Source organism: Rhamphochromis longiceps, linkage group LG3 (assembly GCF_057381845.1).
Source record: "Rhamphochromis longiceps isolate RC_006_pf linkage group LG3, R_longiceps_female_GT1.1, whole genome shotgun sequence".
Classification (NCBI taxonomy): domain Eukaryota; kingdom Metazoa; phylum Chordata; class Actinopteri; order Cichliformes; family Cichlidae; genus Rhamphochromis; species Rhamphochromis longiceps.
The window spans coordinates 21,900,318-21,920,237 of record NC_140559.1 but is presented as its reverse complement, the minus strand read 5'-3'; the positions used below and the strand labels follow the sequence as shown (position 1 = coordinate 21,920,237).

General features: G+C 41.0%; 2 protein-coding genes across 2 annotated transcripts; one reads left to right on the top strand and one right to left on the bottom strand.

Annotated features, from left to right (window-relative positions):
* Nucleotides 1–1,536: 1,536 nt before the first annotated feature.
* LOC146673424 (uncharacterized) lies at nt 1,537–14,630 on the bottom strand. Its single transcript, XM_085401888.1, has 12 exons — nt 14,578–14,630; nt 14,304–14,339; nt 5,620–5,655; nt 5,466–5,513; nt 5,107–5,154; nt 4,849–4,896; nt 3,962–4,009; nt 3,710–3,887; nt 3,530–3,628; nt 3,367–3,444; nt 2,902–3,193; nt 1,537–1,981 (listed from the first exon to the last, which is right to left on the bottom strand). Exons 1-11 carry the CDS (start codon nt 14,598–14,600, stop codon nt 2,954–2,956), a joined length of 882 nt encoding a protein of 293 aa, XP_085258014.1. The 5' UTR covers nt 14,601–14,630; the 3' UTR covers nt 1,537–1,981; nt 2,902–2,953.
* A 280-nt stretch (nt 14,631–14,910) lies between these two features.
* On the top strand, nt 14,911–19,291 carry LOC146673423 (heat shock 70 kDa protein 12A-like). Its single transcript, XM_085401745.1, has 4 exons — nt 14,911–15,054; nt 15,364–15,588; nt 15,657–15,828; nt 17,516–19,291. The coding sequence occupies exons 1-4, from the start codon at nt 15,037–15,039 to the stop codon at nt 18,583–18,585; spliced, it is 1,485 nt and encodes a 494-aa protein (XP_085257871.1). The 5' UTR covers nt 14,911–15,036; the 3' UTR covers nt 18,586–19,291.
* The last annotated feature ends 629 nt before the right edge of the window (nt 19,292–19,920 follow it).

Genomic DNA, 19,920 nt, shown 5'->3' with positions numbered 1-19,920 from the left:
GCGCGAGCAACACATTGCGAGCGAGCGCAAATGCAAAAATAGAGCGAGAAGGGCTGCTATTGTGAGTGTGTGTGGATAATAGCAAACACTGAAATACATTTTTTGCACACAGCAATGAATTTTGTTCACTCAAATTCAGCTTTTCTTTGCTCAAAATAAATTTCTCCTCAAAATGCTACATTTGCACCTGCAATTTATTTTACGTGTGCTCAGAATAGTGGCACAAAACTAACGCCATACGTAAAAAGTCCAAAACACGTAAAAACTCCAAAACACTTAAAAACTCCAAAGCACGTACAAACTTCGAAGCACGTACAAACTTCGAAGCACGTACAAACTTCGAAGCACGTGCAAAACACAACAGAAGTGCTCCAGGATGCTAGGCGCAGTGTTGAGCTTTTGTTACCTAGTGGCTACACAAGCCAGCAAGTACCAACGACCGGATTTGGTGTGTGGTAGTAACAGGTAAACAAAGATTTTTTTTTTAAATTATTTGAATATATATGAGTGCTTGTGTATAAATACACAAACAATACACATATGCTTTCAATTGTGTAATTTAAGTGATCTAGGTAGCTCTGTTTTGGAAGTTCATTAGATCTGACATTAAGACAATCAGGTTGAAATCAAGGAATGTAAGAAGTCACTTACATCCAAGCTGTCTACTCTGAATATCAAGATAACAAGTATGGAGGGAGGCACACAATATTTTGCATCTACAGAAAGTACACAGCCCATCTGCAGGGACTCGTGTGCTACAAAATAGGTTTGATGATTTACAAGTCTGATTGCAGAGGAAAAATGTTAGTTGTCAAAAATGTGTTTATTCTTCTAAAGTGTATGTAGCTTCATATCTCCCATACTAGTGTTGAGTTGTTACTGTGGTTTAACTGTTGTAAATCATAAGATGGTAAACAATACAGAGCTGTGTAATCACAGTCCTACACTCCATTTACTTTAGATACAAACTAGTGTGGCTTCAGGGCAGTAACCAGCTAAAATAAACAAAACATCACTGAGCCAGTTAAACCTACTATGCAATCCTACAGCTGAGTTCATTGTGAAACCTGGCCCCACCTTATCATGCGAATTCCTGAGATCAGATGGCCCAGGATGTGAGTGGGTGTTAAGGCGTCTGGGAAGGGATCTCAAAACTGGATTATAGGAATTCGCATGATAAGGTGGGGCCAGGTTTCACAATGAACTCACCCGAAACTCTGGCTGATTGGGACCCACACCCAGTTTCACACCTTGGCTCAGGCGATTAGAGGATCATCAGGGGATCCTTTTGTCCCTCTGTGGGGGGTTACTCCCACTAGGTTTATATCTGGGACTCTCCACCATTTGACCTTAGAACTGAAGAAGCTTCTCGGATGAGAGGTGAAACGTCTTCAAGTAACTTAAAGAAGTCCAGACGCTTTTCTTTGCAAGCTCCTTTGACTACGATGACCTGGATGACTGAGAACCTTTACAGACATGTGTTTTTCTTCATTTTCCTTGGTTTACGTTAAAGGATATCCCAAGTTTTAAAACACACAGGACACTAAGAATGGTCAAGTCAAACATGTTAATTTTATATAAGCCAAGGAAATAAAACATGCACCTCTTTCAAAGCAGTACTTTCACATTACTGTCAGTCGGGGATAAAATGTTCTGAAATTTTTGCCATGGGTGTGGTCTCTGGTCTTCTGCAGTGGAGAGATGAAGCAGGGCGATCGTAGGGCAGTGTCAGGATGGCGGAGGGGACATGTGTTTATATTCAAATAAATTTTATTTATATAGCATCAAATCACAACAACAATCAAGGCACTTTATATTGTAACGTATACCCTAGATTAAAATATACAGAGAAAAACCCAACAATCATATGACTGCCTATGAGCAAACACTTTCGTGAGAGTGGGAATGAAAAACTCTCTTTTAACAGGAAGAAACCTCCAGCAGAACCAGGCTCAGGGAGGGGAGGGGCCATCTGCTGCGACTGGTTGGGGAAAGAGAAGGAAAACAGGATAAAAGACATGCTGTGGAAGAGAGTCAGAGATTAATAACAAGTATGATTCAATGCAGAGAGGTCTATTAACACATAGTGAGTGAGAAAGGTCACTGAAGAAACAATACTTAATGCTTCATGAGAATCCCCAGCAGCCTACACCTATTGCAGCATAACTAAGTAACTGAGCGTCACTCTGAGACAGGATATTTCTCATTTTAGAGATATTGTGCAAATGGAAGAAAGCAGTCCTACATATTTATTTCAAATTGTGCTTTGAAGAAAATATTCTGGTCAAAAATGACTCCAAGGTTCCTCAAAGTGTTACTGGAGACTTCATACTGTAACATAAAAATGCTACAGTATGAATTGAACATGGATGCTGCAGAATGTAATATGCTGAACTGATTTTAAAGTGTAAAGTAACCCGATTCTGTAGACCTTTACTTTGTTCAGGGATGAACGCAGGTGATGACTTATAACACCACCTATTATTCACGGTCAGTGCAGTCTTGAGATCCCTACTTGGGTGTTTCACCTCCACTCACCCCTTGCCTCATGTGACTTCAACAACTCATGTAGGGGGGGTAATGTTTTACTAAGGTTTTACATCTTGTTCTCAGTGACGTTTTCCATACCTTGGTTCATGTGATGACTCACATAATCAAAAGTGGGCCAGCGACTCTCATGACCACCTCCAAGAGGAAAGCCTCCAATAGCTTTTTTTTTTTTTTTAAATCATCTGGAATTCTCTAGCAATTACTGTAAAACTGAAGAAGCCTCTTGGATAAGGGTCTATGTTGTCAATAAAAACACAAAACTAGTGCAGTTTTCTTCTTTTCGATCTCTCATGGATATATTAAAAAGAAATAACTCATTTTATTTCACAAGCTACGTTGGAGTTCTCTTACTTCTACATTGTTCTGCTGCATTGTTCCAGGGGTCTCCATTCTCGTTCATGCCCTATAATGGGCAAAGACATTTAAGGACCTTTGCAGAGTGGCCCTGGCAGAGTGACATGGCAGAATCAGTTGTGATCTCTTGTGGGAAAATGTTCCAAGCATCTTGCCCGGGATGATGATTTATCCAGTCAGGCAGAAGAGGGGGGTTGTTCAAAGCAAATAAACCGCTCAGCCAGCGGCACTTCAAGAGGAGGTTATTCAAGCTAGCATCACAAATTTCACCTTCCTGTCCATGGAACCCCTGCCATTGAGAAATTATTCAAGTTTAAATGACAAACATTTAATTCAAAAAAGAGCTGTTGTGTTTAAGTTACAGTTTCTTATTGAACAAACAATTTAATAACCTGGGTTTGGTTTCATGTCCCACAAATGCACAGTGTAGTGTATTTACAATGTGTGCAATGTCCAACAAACCTGAGCAGCAGTGTCTATGAAACTGTAGTAAAAAGCAAGCTGAAGGTTGTGAAGGGTTAGGTTCGTGTATTCATTAACCTGAAACAAATAATGAAACCTGTCATTGATCTTTATCACAAAAGCTTCAGTGATCATGTTTAACACATCCCAAACACATCAGTACCTTCTGAGATGCTTGAGCGTGGTCTGCATTTAGGTTAAATGCTAACTCTATCAGTTTCTTCTTCTGTTCCATATCCCCTGTCCCACACAGAAAGCTGCGCTATAATTCGCAGAGGGAATAAAAATATTTTTTATAAGAATAAAGTTCATACTACACTATAATCTCACTCTAATGCCCCACCTGAATCCAGGCTTTGATTTTCTCTGGGGTGCTGTGAACTTTCTGCAGATAAGGCTTGATTCTAGCCCAGTCCTTCCTCAGCTCTTTATACATCTCTTTCAGTCTGGTTTCATTCACTGGGTTGTTCATGTTTTCAGAGTTCCCGGCCTGTAGTGCAATGTCAACCTCTCCTGCCACTCTGGTAATAGTAATAGATAATGTTGAAATTGTAAAAAAACCAGATGGTGTTAAATCCACGTTTCAGTACAGTACCTGTCTTTGAATGATTTCAATTCTTCTTCAGTTTCTTTATGTGCAGATCTGTGGAATAGTGTTTGGTACAAATAAGTGATTTGTTTCTGTTTACATTAGGATTAGGATTGGATATATATAAATAATAATGGATTGCATTTATATAGCGCTTTTCGGGACCCCTCAAAGCACTTTACAATTCCACCATTCATTCACTCTCACATTCACACACTGGTGAAGGCAAGCTACAATTGTAGCCACAGCTGCCCTGGGGCAGACTGACAGAAGCGAGACTGCCATATCGCGCCATCGGCCCCTTTGGCCATCACCAGTAGGCAGTAGGTGAAGTGTCTTGCCCAAGGACACAACGTCCGAGACTGTCTGAGCCGGGACTCGAACCGGCAATCTTCCGATTACAAGACAAACACCCAACTCTTGAGCCACGATTGCCGTATTGGATATTTTTGGTTCCCCAGGTGGTTCAAATTTCCTGTATCATCTGAAAATGATGAATTAATAATTTGTCATGACTTTTGAATTCCTTAGTTGCCAAAGAAGCTATTTTGAATCTAAAAATAAGAATACATCCACCAAACTAATTCTTTGTTCACAAGCATACAGCCACACCAACAGAGGAGTTCCTTAAAGATGAAAACTGGGGAAAATCAAATTTAAAGGCAGCAAGTAGTCATAGAGGTAACACATTTAATAATAAGTTATGAACATGAATACCTAGATACGACACATTGTCGTGCTCTAACATTAAGGTATTACATTAATGTATCTCTGTGCCAAGATTGTTGTCTGTTAATAAAATCATAAATAAAATAATAAAAGTTGACTGTCACCACAGCCTGGATGTGGATTTGAAACATTTTTAAGTCTTTTATGCATTGAAATGTGTTTACCTTTCTTCTTGGAGTTTCTCTTTATAAAACTGTTCCATTGCAGCCAAACTGTTAAAACAAATAAAAAAAAATGTATATATATATATATATATATATATATATATATATATATATATATATATATATACACATATATGTGTGTGTGTGTGTGTGTGTGTGTGTGTGTGTGTGTGTGTGTGTGTGTGTGTGTATGTTGATTGACAGCGGATACAAATACTGTTTCATGGGTGTCTATAAATATTGCAGAAATATAATTACCCTGCTTTTCTGAGGCTCAATTTGTAAAATGTGTTCACCTCCGTCAAACTATTTAAAAAAGTAAACAGATTAATCTGTTAAAACACATCAGATCACAAATTCATCATTAAACAATAACAGATCAACAATTTTAAACATAATGCCAAACATATAGAAACCAACACTAACTGTTTAAATTCTACATTTGTCTTTCAAATCAATTTTGTTGTTTTTGTAGGCCACTGTTAATAAGCAATATTGCAAAGTTATTGATCAGTCACACCACTCTGCAAAAGACTGCAAAATTTCACAGTTTAATACTTTAACAATGTAAGTGCAAATATGTTATGTGATATTTCACCAGATTATACCAACAGTACCTCTCTTTGACTGAATTCAGTTCCTCCTCATGACGTTTCACCATCATACTGTGAGACAAATATAAAGCATGAACAGATAAAACAGGATGAAATACAAAGAGGAAATGAGAAACTTCAGGCACTTGTGAAATATGAGAAAAAAAAGAATGTTTACTTTGCCTCACAAAGTTTTTCTCCCATCTCAGCCAAACTGTTTAAAAACATCATAGAGAAGTTATTCACAATATACAATATATTCACTCAGCCCCTTGGTTAGAAATGCATCTGTATCTACAGTTTTGTGTACAAGTCCACCACCGGATTCAGCAGCTTGTAGAACAAACTTTAGCAGCAGTAACCTGCAGTGATGTGATTTATCAAGTCTTGTGCTTTTTTCACCCCTAGATTTGCAAACCTAAGCCATTTAGTTATGTTATTTTAGATAGAAGAGGATTTCTCTTGCAATCCTTACAAGCAGCCGTGCTTGTTCAGTCTTTTTCTAATTGTGATCAGAATCAGAATCAGAATACTTTATTGATCCCTGGGGGAAATTATTTTTTGTTACAGTGCTCCATTTTAAACCAACATTAAGACAAGACAGACAATACACTAACTAAGAATAGTACAATATATACATATATATACATACATACATACATAAGTCACTCATAAATAAATAGTTGGAAAAGAAACGTGTAGTTGTAGCTGCAAACAGTGTGTTAAGTGGATGCGTTGTACAGGGAGATGGCCACAGGCAGGAATGATTTCCTGTGTCGTTCAGTGGTGCTTTTTGGTAATCTCAGTCTCTCACTGAACGTGCTCCTGTGACTGACCAGCATGTCATGGAGTGGGTGGGAGGTGTTATCCAACATTGTCTTTATCTTGGACAGCATCCGCCTCTCCGACACCACCTTGAGGGAGTCCAGCTCCATCCCCACAACATTGCTGGCCTTACGAATCAGTTTATCGAGTCTGTTGGCATCTGCGACCCTCAGCCTGCTCCCCCAGCATGCAACAGCATAGAGGATCGCACTGGCCACAACAGACTCATAGAAAATCCTCAGCATTTTCTGGCAGATGTTGAAGGACCTCAGTCGCCTCAAAAAATAGAGACGACTCTGGCCCTTCCTGTAAAGTGCTGTGGTGTTTTTAGCCCAGTCCAGTTTATTGTCAATGTGTACTCCAAGGTATTTATAGTCCTCCACAATGTCAACACTGACCCCCTGAATTGAAACAGGGGTCAAGTGTTTCCTGGTCTTCCTGAAGTCCACGATCAGTTCCTTGGTCTTTGCCACGTTGAGCTGCAGATGATTCTGCTCACACCACGTGACAAAGGAGTCGACCACAGCCCGGTACTCTGTCTCATCATCCCTGCTGATGCATCCAACCACCGCAGAGTCATCAGAAAACTTCTGAAGATGGCAGGTCTCTGTGCAGTGGCTGAAGTCTGTGGTGTAGAGGGTGAAGAGGAAGGGGGAGAGGACAGTCCCCTGTGGTGCCCCTGTGTTGCTAATCACCTTGTCAGACACACACTGTGGGAGACGTACATATTGTGGTCTTCCTGTCAGGTAATCAACAATCCAGGACACCAGAGAAGCATCCACCTGCATCGCTGCTAACTTATCACCCAGGAGGGTCGGCCTGATGGTGTTGAAAGCACTGGAAAAGTCAAAAAACATGACCCTCACAGTGCTCGCCGGCTGGTCCAGATGGGTGTAGACACGATTGAGCAGGTAGATGATGGCGTCCTCAGTTCCGAGACGAGGCTGATAAGCGAACTGAAGGGGATCCAGGTGTGGTCTTACTATGGGTCGCAGCTGGTCCAGGATGAGCCTTTCCAGGGTCTTCATGATGTGGGAGGTCAATGCCACGGGCCTGTAATCCTGGGGGCCACTGGGACGTGGCGTCTTTGGTACAGGGACGAGGCATGATGTCTTCCACATCACCGGGACCCTCTGCAGACTCAGACTCAGCATAAACAGTTTATGAAAGACTCCACACAGCTGGGGGGCACAGGTCTTGAGGACAAGGGGACTCACTCCGTCTGGTCCAGCAGACTTGCCTGAGTGAAGTCTCCTCATTTGCATCTCAACCTGGTATTGAGTGAAGGTGATGGGTGGGGGAGGGGTGTCAGGAATCTCACAGGAGGCAACATGTGAAGAGAGAGGCTGGCACAGTGGTGTGGCTCTGGATTCCAGGCTGACTACAGGTGAGGTTGTGGGGGTGGGAGCAGACACTGTGGTGTTGAATCTATTGAAAAACAGATTCAACTCATTGGCTCTGTTCTCACCTCCCTCAGCTCCCCTGCTGTTGGTTGGCCTGAATCCAGTGATGGTCTTCATGCCCCTCCACACCTCTCTCATGCTGTTCTGCTGGAGTTTCCACTCCAGCTTCCTCCTGTAATTGTCCTTAGCCTCTCTGATCTTGTCCTTCAGTAACACCTGGATCTTCCTCACCTCCTCTTTGTTGCCCCCTCTGAAAGCCCTCTTCTTGTTGTTGAGGAGGGCTTTGATGTCCTTAGTCACCCACGGCTTGTTATTTGGGTAACAATGAACCGTCTGAGCTGGAACAATGGAGTTGGTGCAGAAAGTTATGTAGCCTGTGATACACTCAGTAAGCCCATTGATGTCCTCGGCGTGAGGCTCACAGTGTGTTTCCCAGTCGGTCACCTCGAAACAGCCCTGTAGTTCTGCTAAGGCCTCCTCTGACCACCTCCTGACAGTCCTGGTGGTCACAGGTTCCCTCCTCACAATTGGCACATAGCAGGGGGTGAGGTGAATCAGGTTATGATCTGACCTACCAAGTGGGGGGAGGGAGGAGGAGCTGTATGCATCCTTGACGTTAGCATACAGTAAGTCTAAAGTTTTCTCTCCCCTGGTGGGACAGTCCACATATTGTTTGAATGTTGGTAGTGTATTGTCCAGTGATACATGGTTGAAGTCACCCGAGATCACAATAAAGGCACTCGGGTGCTGAGTCTGTAGCCGAGCTATGGCAGAGTGGATAGTGTCACATGCAGCTGTGGGGTTAGCAGAGGGGGGAACATAAACAGCCACCAAGATGACGTGAGAGAATTCCCTGGGTAAATAATACGGCCTGAGTCCAACAGCACACAGTTCAGTGTCGGGGCAACAAATCCTTTCTTTGATTGTTATGTTGGCAGGGTTACACCACCGGTTGTTAACTAAAACAGCAAGCCCACCTCCTTTCCGCTTACCGCTAGCGATGCTGTCCCTGTCCGCCCGAACAGTGTGGAAGCCTTCCACGGAAGCATTCTCATCGGGAATGTCCTGGTGCAGCCATGATTCGGTGAAACACATCAGGCTACACTCTCGGTATTCCCTCTGACTCCGTACCAGTGCTGAGAGCTCGTCGATTTTAATTGCCAACGATCGCACATTACCCATCACGATAGACGGCAGACACGGTTTAAACCTCCTCCTCGCTTCGAGCCTCCGCTGTCTCACCGTCACCTTTTTTCTTCTCTTCTGTCCTTGACCTCTGCATCCCCGATGTGTTTTCCTCCAAATTTCAGCTGGTACTTCTGCGGGCCTGGCCAGCGAACCGGCCGGCATCAGGGCGATCAGCTGATCTCTGGAGTAAACAGTCCGTGCGTGTAGGAGATGTGCCGCGGTCCCGTTCCTTGATAAAAGTAACAGTTCCACGGCCACCAGAAGAACAAAAACTCTCTCAATCCACATGATTGAGTAAGAGATAGAAAACGGAGGAAAATACAAGTCAGAAAAAAAAAGAATACGTAAGAAAAAAGAGCTAAACTAAGAGAAAAGCAGGAGCGACTGTAACAGGCTGCACGCTGGTTGGCGCATGCGCACTATTATATGATGTCATTAATGTTAACCTTTAACCTGCTCACTGAGGCCTGTAGAGTTCCTGGGTTTGTTGCACAACCTTGTGATGAATTTGCTGCAACACACACTCCTAGGAAGAATGTGTTGTTCTCTAGCATATTGACATGAACTCTCCATATGTAATGATCCCCCACCCTTTGGTTTTGTTACCTGGATATTTCTTTAACCTCCTAAGACCCAGACTCCTCCACGACATGCATTTTTAATTTCTCTTTGATATTTGGGCATATTGGGACCCGATGAATGTAAAAACCAAGAATTTCCAGATTTTTTTTTTACCTATTTTATGTTTCTAAGAAAAATGAGATCCACATATGAGGATATTCGTTTAAAATTTCAATAGAACAGTAGCATAATAATGTATGTATCACCTGTATGTATCATCAAACCATCTTTGAACAGAGGCGGGGGTTTACGACACCAACTGTCTGCCATCTATAATCCTTTTTTGAGATCCCTTCCCAGATGCCTTAACGCCCATTTACATCCTGGGCCATCTGACCTCAGGAAATCACATGATAGGGTTTCACAATGAGCTCACCCGAAACCCTGGCTGATTAGGACCCACACCCGCATTCACAACTTGGCTCATGTGATTAGGTAGAGGATCATCAGGGGGTCCTTTGTCCCTCTTTGGGGGGAAACTCCCACTGGGTTTAAATCTGGGACTCCCCACCATTTGACCCTTAGAACTGAAGAAGCTTCTCGGATGAGAGGTGAAATGTCTTCAAACAACTCAAGAAGTCCAGACGCTTTTCTTTGCAAGCTCCTTAGACCACACTTCCTGATGCTCAGTAACACAGGTCTGGATTTTTGGAATGTTTCTTTTCTTTTACTTACTGAAACCAGTAAAACTAAGTTTAAAAATCAATATTGTCAGGTTTCAGGGGTGGATCTCATCCATCTCTCCACCCTCATGGGAAGGGCTGAGGATCCCCAGACGAGGGGTCACCCAGTAGCCACCGAGCAGAAGCTAGAGTGGGCTGTACCGGCGTTCCTGCCGGCTCAGCCGGCAGCCAGCTGTGCCAGAGTGAACCGAGCCGCAGGCCCAGAGGCCCGAGGGCCCCCCGCGCCCTGGAAGAGGCCTGACCGAGCAACAGGCACCAGGCCCCGCCAAGTAGCCACCGGGAGTGAGCTGGTACATACCTGAGCGCCCAGCCCCGGACACCAAGAACCACCAATGCACCAATCCCTGAGGGCATCAGTCACCGGCAGGGAGTGTGGTGAGGGGAGATAGGCCTTGGAGGGCCTGGGAGTTCCCAGAGAGGTGGAGTCTAAGACCCGACCTGACATATAGACACAGACAAACAGGCACACACAGACACAAACATGCATTCCCACCCTCATGCACACATATACAAACATTCAGCACTCACCCAACGTAAGGATTGACATAAATGGACATGTACACACAATCACACTCCCCAAACATACTCTATACCCCGGGTCCAGGTGCACAGCAAATCCAGCATGTCCAAATTAACACTGTCGGATTTGATTTCAACACTATTAAAGTGTCTATATGGGTCCACACCAGAGAGTGTTAATTTAACTCTTTTTGGAGAGTTGGTACGTTAACTCTGATTTAGTGTTAAACACCAAATCTGTCTGGAGTTGATAATTTAACACTTGGTGTTAAGAGTTTATATATTAACTCTCAAAGAGTATTTTAGTTTAACTACGTAAGAGTTACCTTTAATTCATTCGAAAAAGTGGGAATTTTACTGTTCTGAACTTCTAGAAATTTCTTTTGGAAATAAACATTTACTAAAAAGATGCAATGTTTTTTGAAAAACATTTATTCTGAACTGTGCACCACAATTTCAAAACATTTTCTGAAAGATGTAACAGTATACATGTTCTCACTTTCATTAGAATTTTGTTTATCAAAAGGTCTGACATGGTAAATGCAAATAACAGCATTCTCATCACTTATTTCTTCAATACAATATGCATGTCCTTCATTCATCCCTTTGTGGAACTTCAACGCACTTCTGCTCTCCCCCATATTCCACCTTCACAAGCATATCCTGTGCGGAGATTGAATAAAAATTAGTTGACACTAATTAATGGCACAAATAATCCAGTAAACAATTGCAGCACAGAAAAAAAAAAAAAGGAATCCTCTTTGAGCCATTACTTGTGTAAAGTATTTTCCCAAAAGACAAAGACACAGGCAACCGGTAATACTGAACTAAATGTAAAACCTCAACCTTTTTCATTTTTACCGAAACTGTGTGCACAAAACTCTGGAGGGATCTATGCTAACGTAGAATCCAGTCAGGACGTCAGCTACTGCTGTTTGCTCGTTTTTTTATGGGCGATCGTTTTCAGGCTTCAAGTAGCACCATTATACCAACATTTCACATTTTAGACATTGTTTTAGGTGTATTTGACCAAAAGTTTGACTGAAAATTCACATGCAAGCTTTTTTTCAAGGCTGTGGTATTTGCCCGCAAACAATACCTTTCAGCTAGCTAAAACAGAATGTTATGCTATCAGCGAGCAACATGGCTAATGCCTTTCAGACAGCTTTGTCTCAACTCCAAAGAGCCACAGAAGTAAAAGCTCATGATAATAATTGAAACAATCTTTGAAAAAATGACTTACCAAGCATGGCAAACAACTCAAATATGTAGAGCAAAATGTTCTGAAACGGCTTCACTTCAGCTTCGATTGGAGCCGTGCTGGGGGCGGAGTCTGTGAATTTACTCTATTGGTGTCATAGCCCCTCTAGGAGTTCAGAGTTAAGAGGTCAAGAGTTAATGTTTCCATTGTAACACCTCCAGATTTGACAGAGAAACACTCATTTTTAACAGTCGATTTTAACTACTATCATTTTACACCTCAGAGTTACATTAAAAGAATGTGACTCTGCTTAGAGTAAAATTAACTCTACTTTTGCAAGAAGCCTATTAACACCAAAACATTTAACACTTTTGAATTTGCTGTGTACCCTCGCCCCCAGAGGGGGAAACAGCACCCAGACCCAAGAGATGTTACCCTTCCCCCCGGGGTGGAGGCAAGCAGACCGTCCCAGGCTCCGCAGCAGCAGGGAGGCCAATCGGACAGCCAACATCTCCTCCCAGCCCCCCCGCCCCAATGGTTAGTAGAGAACAGGGGTGTGTGGAGACCCCATACCTCCCGCTCATGTGTAGTGTTGCTGCGTGTTGTTCTAAAGTGTATTTAAAACTAGGGAGAGCATGGTGCTGCTGCCAGAGAGCAGCAGGTGTTAGAACGGCCCCTCCCGAGAACCCTCAATGTCTACATGGATTTAAAATTGAGAGGTGGGCACCGGCGCCAGAGGTAGGTTTGAGTACACAGACCGTCCACTGGACGCCGTTAACGTGCCCACCCTCAAGGCCCTTTATATATGCGTGTGTTATGAGAGTGTAAGTAATGTGGATGTCTAAGTTGTGAGATAAAATTGAGGCACAGGTGGCCAGAAGGGGGCAGGGGGGGGGGATGTCTCCCCTGCACCCTGGTGACACACCCACACCCCAAGGCCCTACCTGTGTGGGTGGGTGCGGTGGAGCGGGAAGAGGAAGGTAGCCGGGGATGGGGAGGAAAAGAAGGGAGGGTTTTTATCGTTAACTCGGTTTTCCTGGGTCTTTTCACGTGTCTTATGAATAAATCTTCTTTTTTTCGGTACCAGTACTAGTTTTATTTTGTTGTATTTATCCGCAACACCTTAAAGGCCGGTCCATGAAAATATTGTCGGGCATAAACCGGTCCGTGGCACAAAAAAGGTTGGGGACCGCTGCCCTACATGCTTGTACCTTTGAAAATGTTTGTCTTTGTGAATATTAATGTGTTCAGAAACAACTTTTATAAGTGTTTACATGAAGTGAACTGTGATGCTAATGCAACACATGTGTTAAGCTAGGCTAATCATTAAGTTTGTAAATTAAGATGTGTATTAGCTAGCAATTTATTTTTACTTTCTGTATATTTCAGTTACCAAAAAGAGATGGCAAGGAGAAGCCTCGAGAGAGGAAAAGGCTTAAAAAGATCTTCATTAAAATCACAAAAAGCAAGCCTTGTGTAGAGATCTCATCTATTTTGTTCACTGGCTGTCTAGCTTCACATGGTCACATGTCGTGAAGGCAGTGTACAGTGTTGTTTATTAAAATAAGATAGCATTAACACTTTGAGCGGATTCACAGTTAACAGTGAATATAAATGCTAAAACTAAATATATATTGCACAGTGTCCCCCCCCCCCCTCCCACACACACCATTAACAAATGGTTCAGCCTTGTTTTCAGTAGCAAGCGATGCTTATGATTGTGCCAGAGCACATTTTGAACAACATCGTGGGAATTTCAGATTTCACATGTGGTTGGTTGTTACACTCTGGAAATGGAATGAAGGTGAGTGTTATTAACCCTGGGGTCTGGGGTCCACAGAAACACTGCACCTCCAAATCACATGACTGATTTAACCTGACATGTGAGTTTGAAAAAAAAAAGGTTTTGATTTTGCCACCCCATTTGAAATCTGCAGCACAGAAAATATGTACAAAAAAACATGTACAAAATTCAGTAAACATAAACCTGAACTCACCAGAAATAATGAGTGATGTTCTACAAAACTCTTCAATGACAATAAACTACCAAACTATATTAAGTATGTGATTACATGTCTGTGTTGGCCTGTATGCTAAATGGTCACTTCTGCTGTTTGTGTTACTATCTGGTGTATTAGGAAATTGTATTCCAGAATTATGAAGAAATATTCATGCCCAAAAATATTAATTTTACATTAAAAAATTATAAGCATTAATTTCAGAGTAAGGTTTATTGAGCTTTTTTTTCTTTTCTTTTTTTTTCTTTTTAAATAAAATCTTATGATGAGATGATCACATAGCAAAATATAGTATAATTCATGTAATCTATCCTATGTTCAGCTGTGGAAACCAGGTAAATGAAGCAATTTTTAAAATTCCTGATCAGAAACATCAAATAATATTAAAAAGAGTGAATCCTTACCTCAGCTCCTGTGGAGCTGCTGATTGATTCCGATCTCTAATTTGAAGGTAAAGAAACAGGGATATCACAGATATCTAGGCAGATGTCCAGAGAGGCAAAATACTAAACCTAAGCTATGGACTACATACTCATCATATCATTTCAAACTAAGGAAAACTGATGAACAAAACTTTAAATTACATTCAGTCATTTTCATGTTTATATACTTTTAACTTGTATAAACATTTAAATCTGACAGTTTATGCAGTGACACAGGTTGATATAATGTATTTACCTGCGGAACTTTTGAATACTCATCGTGGTGTCTCCTGTCTTGTTTAATGAAAATCTTTTTCCAGTCTGACACAAGTACGACTGTTACACTGAACTCCACAGACCAGGGGGTGGAGTTCAGTGAGGTCCGCCCCCTGGTTTGTCCATAAATACTCTGTAACTGTTGCTGTTCAGCACAGTTTCCACAATGGATAACTCATATAACTCATACATCATAGCGATAGACTTTGGCACTGCGTACAGTGGATATGCTTTCAGTCTGACAAAAAGAGAAGCAGAAATTGAACCTCGTTTAAAATACTGGGGTCAACAGGTTTCACTGAGGACCCCAAAGACTCCGACCTGCATCCTTTTTGATGAGCATGAAAAATTTCTCAGCTTTGGTTATGAAGCCCAGTCAGCTTATTTTAGAACACGAGGTGATGAAGCCAGAAAGAAATTCTTCTTTGAATGCTTCAAGATGTCCCTCTATGGCAAAGTAAGTGTGACGATCTGATTATATCAATAATCTTATATTATGGTTTAACACTTTCTGCGTTGTGTTGAGTGTGTTATAGATGATTCTAGTTAAATACTTTTAGCTCTTGCATTTTCCTGATCAACCTTATTAATTGTGATATAATGTAAGATGATAGCTACAAGAACATAAACATAAATACATCAATTTTAAACATAAATATCATCTTTTGTCATTTTTGAAAAATATTTTAAATCTCTGTAAATTGCTGTTTGATTTAGACATAGGAAGTTACAAACCTATTAACTAATATCCAGTCTGCCATCATAGAAAGTTAATAGTGATGTGACAATTGAAGCTGCAAATGGACGGTCAATGAAGGCACTGAAGGTGTTCACAGAAGCTCTGAGACACCTGAAGGAGGACGCTCTGAAGTTCATCTCAGAAAATGCTGGTGGGAAGCAGTTCATAGCCTCTGACTTCACCTGGGTGGTGACTGTACCTGCCATCTGGGATCCTTCAGCAAAACAGTTCATGAGAGAAGCTGCGACACAGGTAAAACGACAATAAACAGATCAACTGTTCTGCTTAAAGTGAAAAATTTATTTACCTTTGATTTATAGGCAGGGATTGTTACCACAGGCAAGGAAGACAGACTGGTTATTGCACTGGAACCAGAAGCAGCCTCAGTCTGGTGTAAGAAGCTGCCAGCTGATGGTTTTAAAACAGAAAATAACAGTGAAGTCACATTCGAACAGGCTTCAGGAACACAATACATTGTGGTGGACTGTGGAGGTACTCTATGTTTTCATTTCAAAGTGCAATTTTTTTTACTTTTACATTTTACTAACACGAGGATGTTTTTGTCAAAGTTTACAGGAATTCAGAAAATTTAAGTTTATCAATGTATCATTAATAAGATGAAGATTATTTAGACAGAACACCTCTCCCACATAATGTAGTTTTTTCGATATTTATTTATGTTAGCCTGGGAGGATGAAACTAAAACCATTCATGTCATGATCCTGGGTCCTTTTGACCCAGCGTTTTGTGTTTTCTCTTCGCGATTTTGGTTCTGTTCTCCTCTAATTGGTGTTTACCCTGTTCCCCCCCGTGTGTTCCTGTTTTATTGTGAAGGTCTGCGTCTTATGTGAGTGTTTTCAGTTTGCCTCCCTGGTCTCGTCATGTTAATCACTCCCAGCTGTGTCTCCCACCTGTGTGTAATCTCCCTGTGTTCTCTGAGTGTATTTAAGTTGTATTTTCTGTCTTAGTAATTGCTGGTTCGTCTGTGTTGTTTCCCCTCGGTCTCCCTGCGTCTCTCCGTATGTATTTCCCCGGACCTCCCTGCATCTTCGTTTCTGGTTTGTGTTGTTAGTTTACCCAGTTTAGGTTTCAGTTTCATGTTCCCAGTGCCTTGTTGTTTGTATTTCTTTCGTTTAATAAATACTCCCCTGCACCAGAGCTGCCGCGTCCTGGTCCTACATAATTCCACACGGCTTGCCCCGGCAAACCGTGACAATTCAGGACTCCCATTTAAAACATTGAATGGAGTGGTGTTAGTCAGAATTGATACCAGATAACTAAATTTATATTGCTCCAAAACTTATGGAATCAATTACAGTGAAGTCAAACTAAGGAATCATTCTTTTCAGCACAACCGCACGAGTTTTGTGTTTGTTAGTGTTTGTTTTTACAGTTATGTTTTCATTTTGACATACTGTATTAACACAGTTGATCTAAAATCAGACAAAAAACATAAAATCGGAGTAGAAAAAGTACTGTTTATAACCACAAACATGTTTATTGAATCATATTTCACAACTTTTAATGCAAATATAAATTGTCAATTTTGAAATCATATGCATCAGTTTTGCAAACAACAAAGTTATTTGTGGCCGTTTACATTTACCCCCTTTTTAAATAACCATTTCAAACTATTTACAGAACAATCAGCTCTGGATTCAATAAGATGCCACACAAATTATTTGTGCCACTCCAAAAAAAAATAATTTCTGTCCACTATAAAGGAGAACATCACAGCCTGATACCTGCAGGACCGACAGCAGCAGGTGTAATCAGCAGTCGCCTCATTGTTCTGACACATAACACAAAACTATCCACGCTACACACTAACTACACAAGTCAACAAATTTAACTACACACTACAAACGCTAAACATCACAAATCTCACACATCTCAAAACACTCTCTCTCTTTTTCTCTTCTTTCTTTCTTTCTCTCTCTCTCTCTCTGTTGCAATTACAGCTGCCAGTCTTTTAGGGTATGTCTCTACCAGCTTTGCACATCTAGAGACTGAAATTCTTGCCCATTCTTCTTTGCAAAACAACTCCAGCTCAGTCAGATTAGATGGACAGCATTTGTGAACAGCAGTTCTCAGATCTTGCCACATATTCATAAAGGTTTCCAACCCCTGGTATAGATGCTATCACTTGTCACTTTTAATTAATTCCTGTGTTTTGCAGGTGGAACCATTGACATCACTGTTCATGAAGTCCTGGAGGGAGGAGCCCTGAAAGAGCTGCACAAGGCCTCAGGAAATGATTTTGGGGGACAGACTGTGGATAACAAATTCAAAGAGTTTCTCAGAGAAATCTTCAGTGATAGTTTGTGGGATGAATATGAAAAAGAGCATCCAGCAGAGCTGCAGAAGATGATGTATGATATCTCAATTTTAAAAGAGTATGATGATGATGTGGACATCAGCTGCCCATATAACCTGGGTGAAATGGCAAAAGAAAAGCAGAAAATGGAAAAGTTTTTTGAATCCCTGAGAGGTGTTTCCTGGAATCAAGGATCCATCAAAATCTCAAAACAGAAAGTACGATCTTTCTTTGCTGAGAGTCTGAATGGCATCACCAAGAGTCTCAGAGAAATACTGAAGAAAGGTTTCACCATTAAGTACATTCTGTTATTGGGGGGCTACGCTCAAAGCCTGATTCTGCGTCAGCATATTACCAATCAGTTTGGTGATCAGTGTAAAGTTCTGTGTCCTTCTCATCCTCAAGAAGCAATCATGAAGGGAGCTGTGATGTTTGGAAGAAACCCAGCATTGGTGGCATCTCGAATAAGTGCCTTTACTTACGGGGTTTCTTTGTCTCATAGGTTTGATGCATCCAAGCATAGGCCAGACAAGAGATACACAAACAAAGAGGGCGAGTGGTGTGATGGTATTTTCTGTGTACTGGTGAAGGAAAATGAGGAAGTGGGCTGGGATAAAACCAGTGAGCACAGCTTCACTCCAGTAGAAAGAGATCAGACAGCGATTACCTTTGCATTTTATCGCACAGAGAGAAAAATCCAAGGTCTAATATATGTGGATGAGTGGGGAGTAGAGAACATTGGTTCTATTATTCTTGAGTCACCTGACACAGCACGCGGCATGAATCGTGAAATCAAACTACAAATCAAGTTTGGTGCCACAGAAATGACGGCCACAGCCATAGACGTAGATTCAGGTTCCACAGTTAAAATTGACCTCGATTTTATGGCTAAATCAATAAAATCATTCAGAAACAACGTGTGGCAGAAGTGAATTCATGAAACATCAGGCAAACAAATAGATACATTGTTGTTAGAGCCACTGCTGTATTTAAGTTATAATAGGTACTCCAACAGTTTATCTTTAGTCACGGAAGTATTGAAAACATCCTTCTTCTTATGAAATCTGATGAGAACCAATGTGAAGTTACATTGTGGTTATGTTGCTTTTTTTTAAATTACCGTTAAACTTTATAAATAAAACTTTTGTATAATCCAATCCAATTTTAATACACCTGGAATTTTAATTTCTTTGTTTCTTTTCTTCATAAAAATTCTAACCTGTGCCTTAAAGTCCAAAGACACTGCATAAATTTTAATCCTTCAAAGTGTATAATTTAAAATATTTTCATTAGTGTATAATTCCTGTTTATATGTTTTATGATCTATCCAGGGCATTTTCAGTGAACAATTCTTAAATAATTTTACCGAAATCATATAGAAGAAAGTTTTGAAAATGTTACTTTGAAGTTATTTGTAGCATTACTTTATTAATTGTAATTTGAATGATAATTGGGGGATTCATCAAATCTGGAAAAGAAATGTCCTAAAATGTTGATGTTTTTTCTTCCAACATGAGTGTTAAAAGGTTTTTCCCATTGGAAGGTACACAGTTATCATCGTTCATTGTTAATAGCTAATAATAAGTAGACCCTGTATCTTAATGAGCCTGTACAACACCTATTAATGCTTGTTCGACCACAATAAAGGGCTTTCATATGTTGTTTTAAAGCCATTGTTCAATAAAATATTTTATTTTTTTACGATATAAACCTGTTTCTTCCTGTAAGACAGGGGTCCCCCATCCCAGTCCACGAGTGCTGGTGTCCCTGCAGGTTTCAGATCTCACCCTGGGTCAACACACCTGAATCACATGATTAGTTCATTCCCAGGCTTCTGGAGAACTTCAAGACATGTTGACAAGCTAATTTATCCATTTAAATCAGCTGTGATGGATTAAGGACACATCTAAAACCTGCAGGACACCGGCCCTCGTGGGATTCGGGACATTACTGTAAGGAAATCAGTTGTCTGTAAAACCTGTGGACTCATCGCATTCACCTGTATTGGAGTTGGAGGATGAAGGTCTTCATCTACCTCCGGTAACAATAGCAAACTAATTTCCTGGTTAATTTTGTAAACATTAAAAATACACACAATTTTGTCATTCCATGACAAAATGACCAACACATCACATTTTCTAACACATCATGACACACAAAACTGTACTTTACCATAATTCCCATTATTATAAGTATCAAACTATGCTGTAAACAACAGGTGGAAAGAAAATTATTTTAGAATATTGCTGTAAATAATGTTTTGCTTT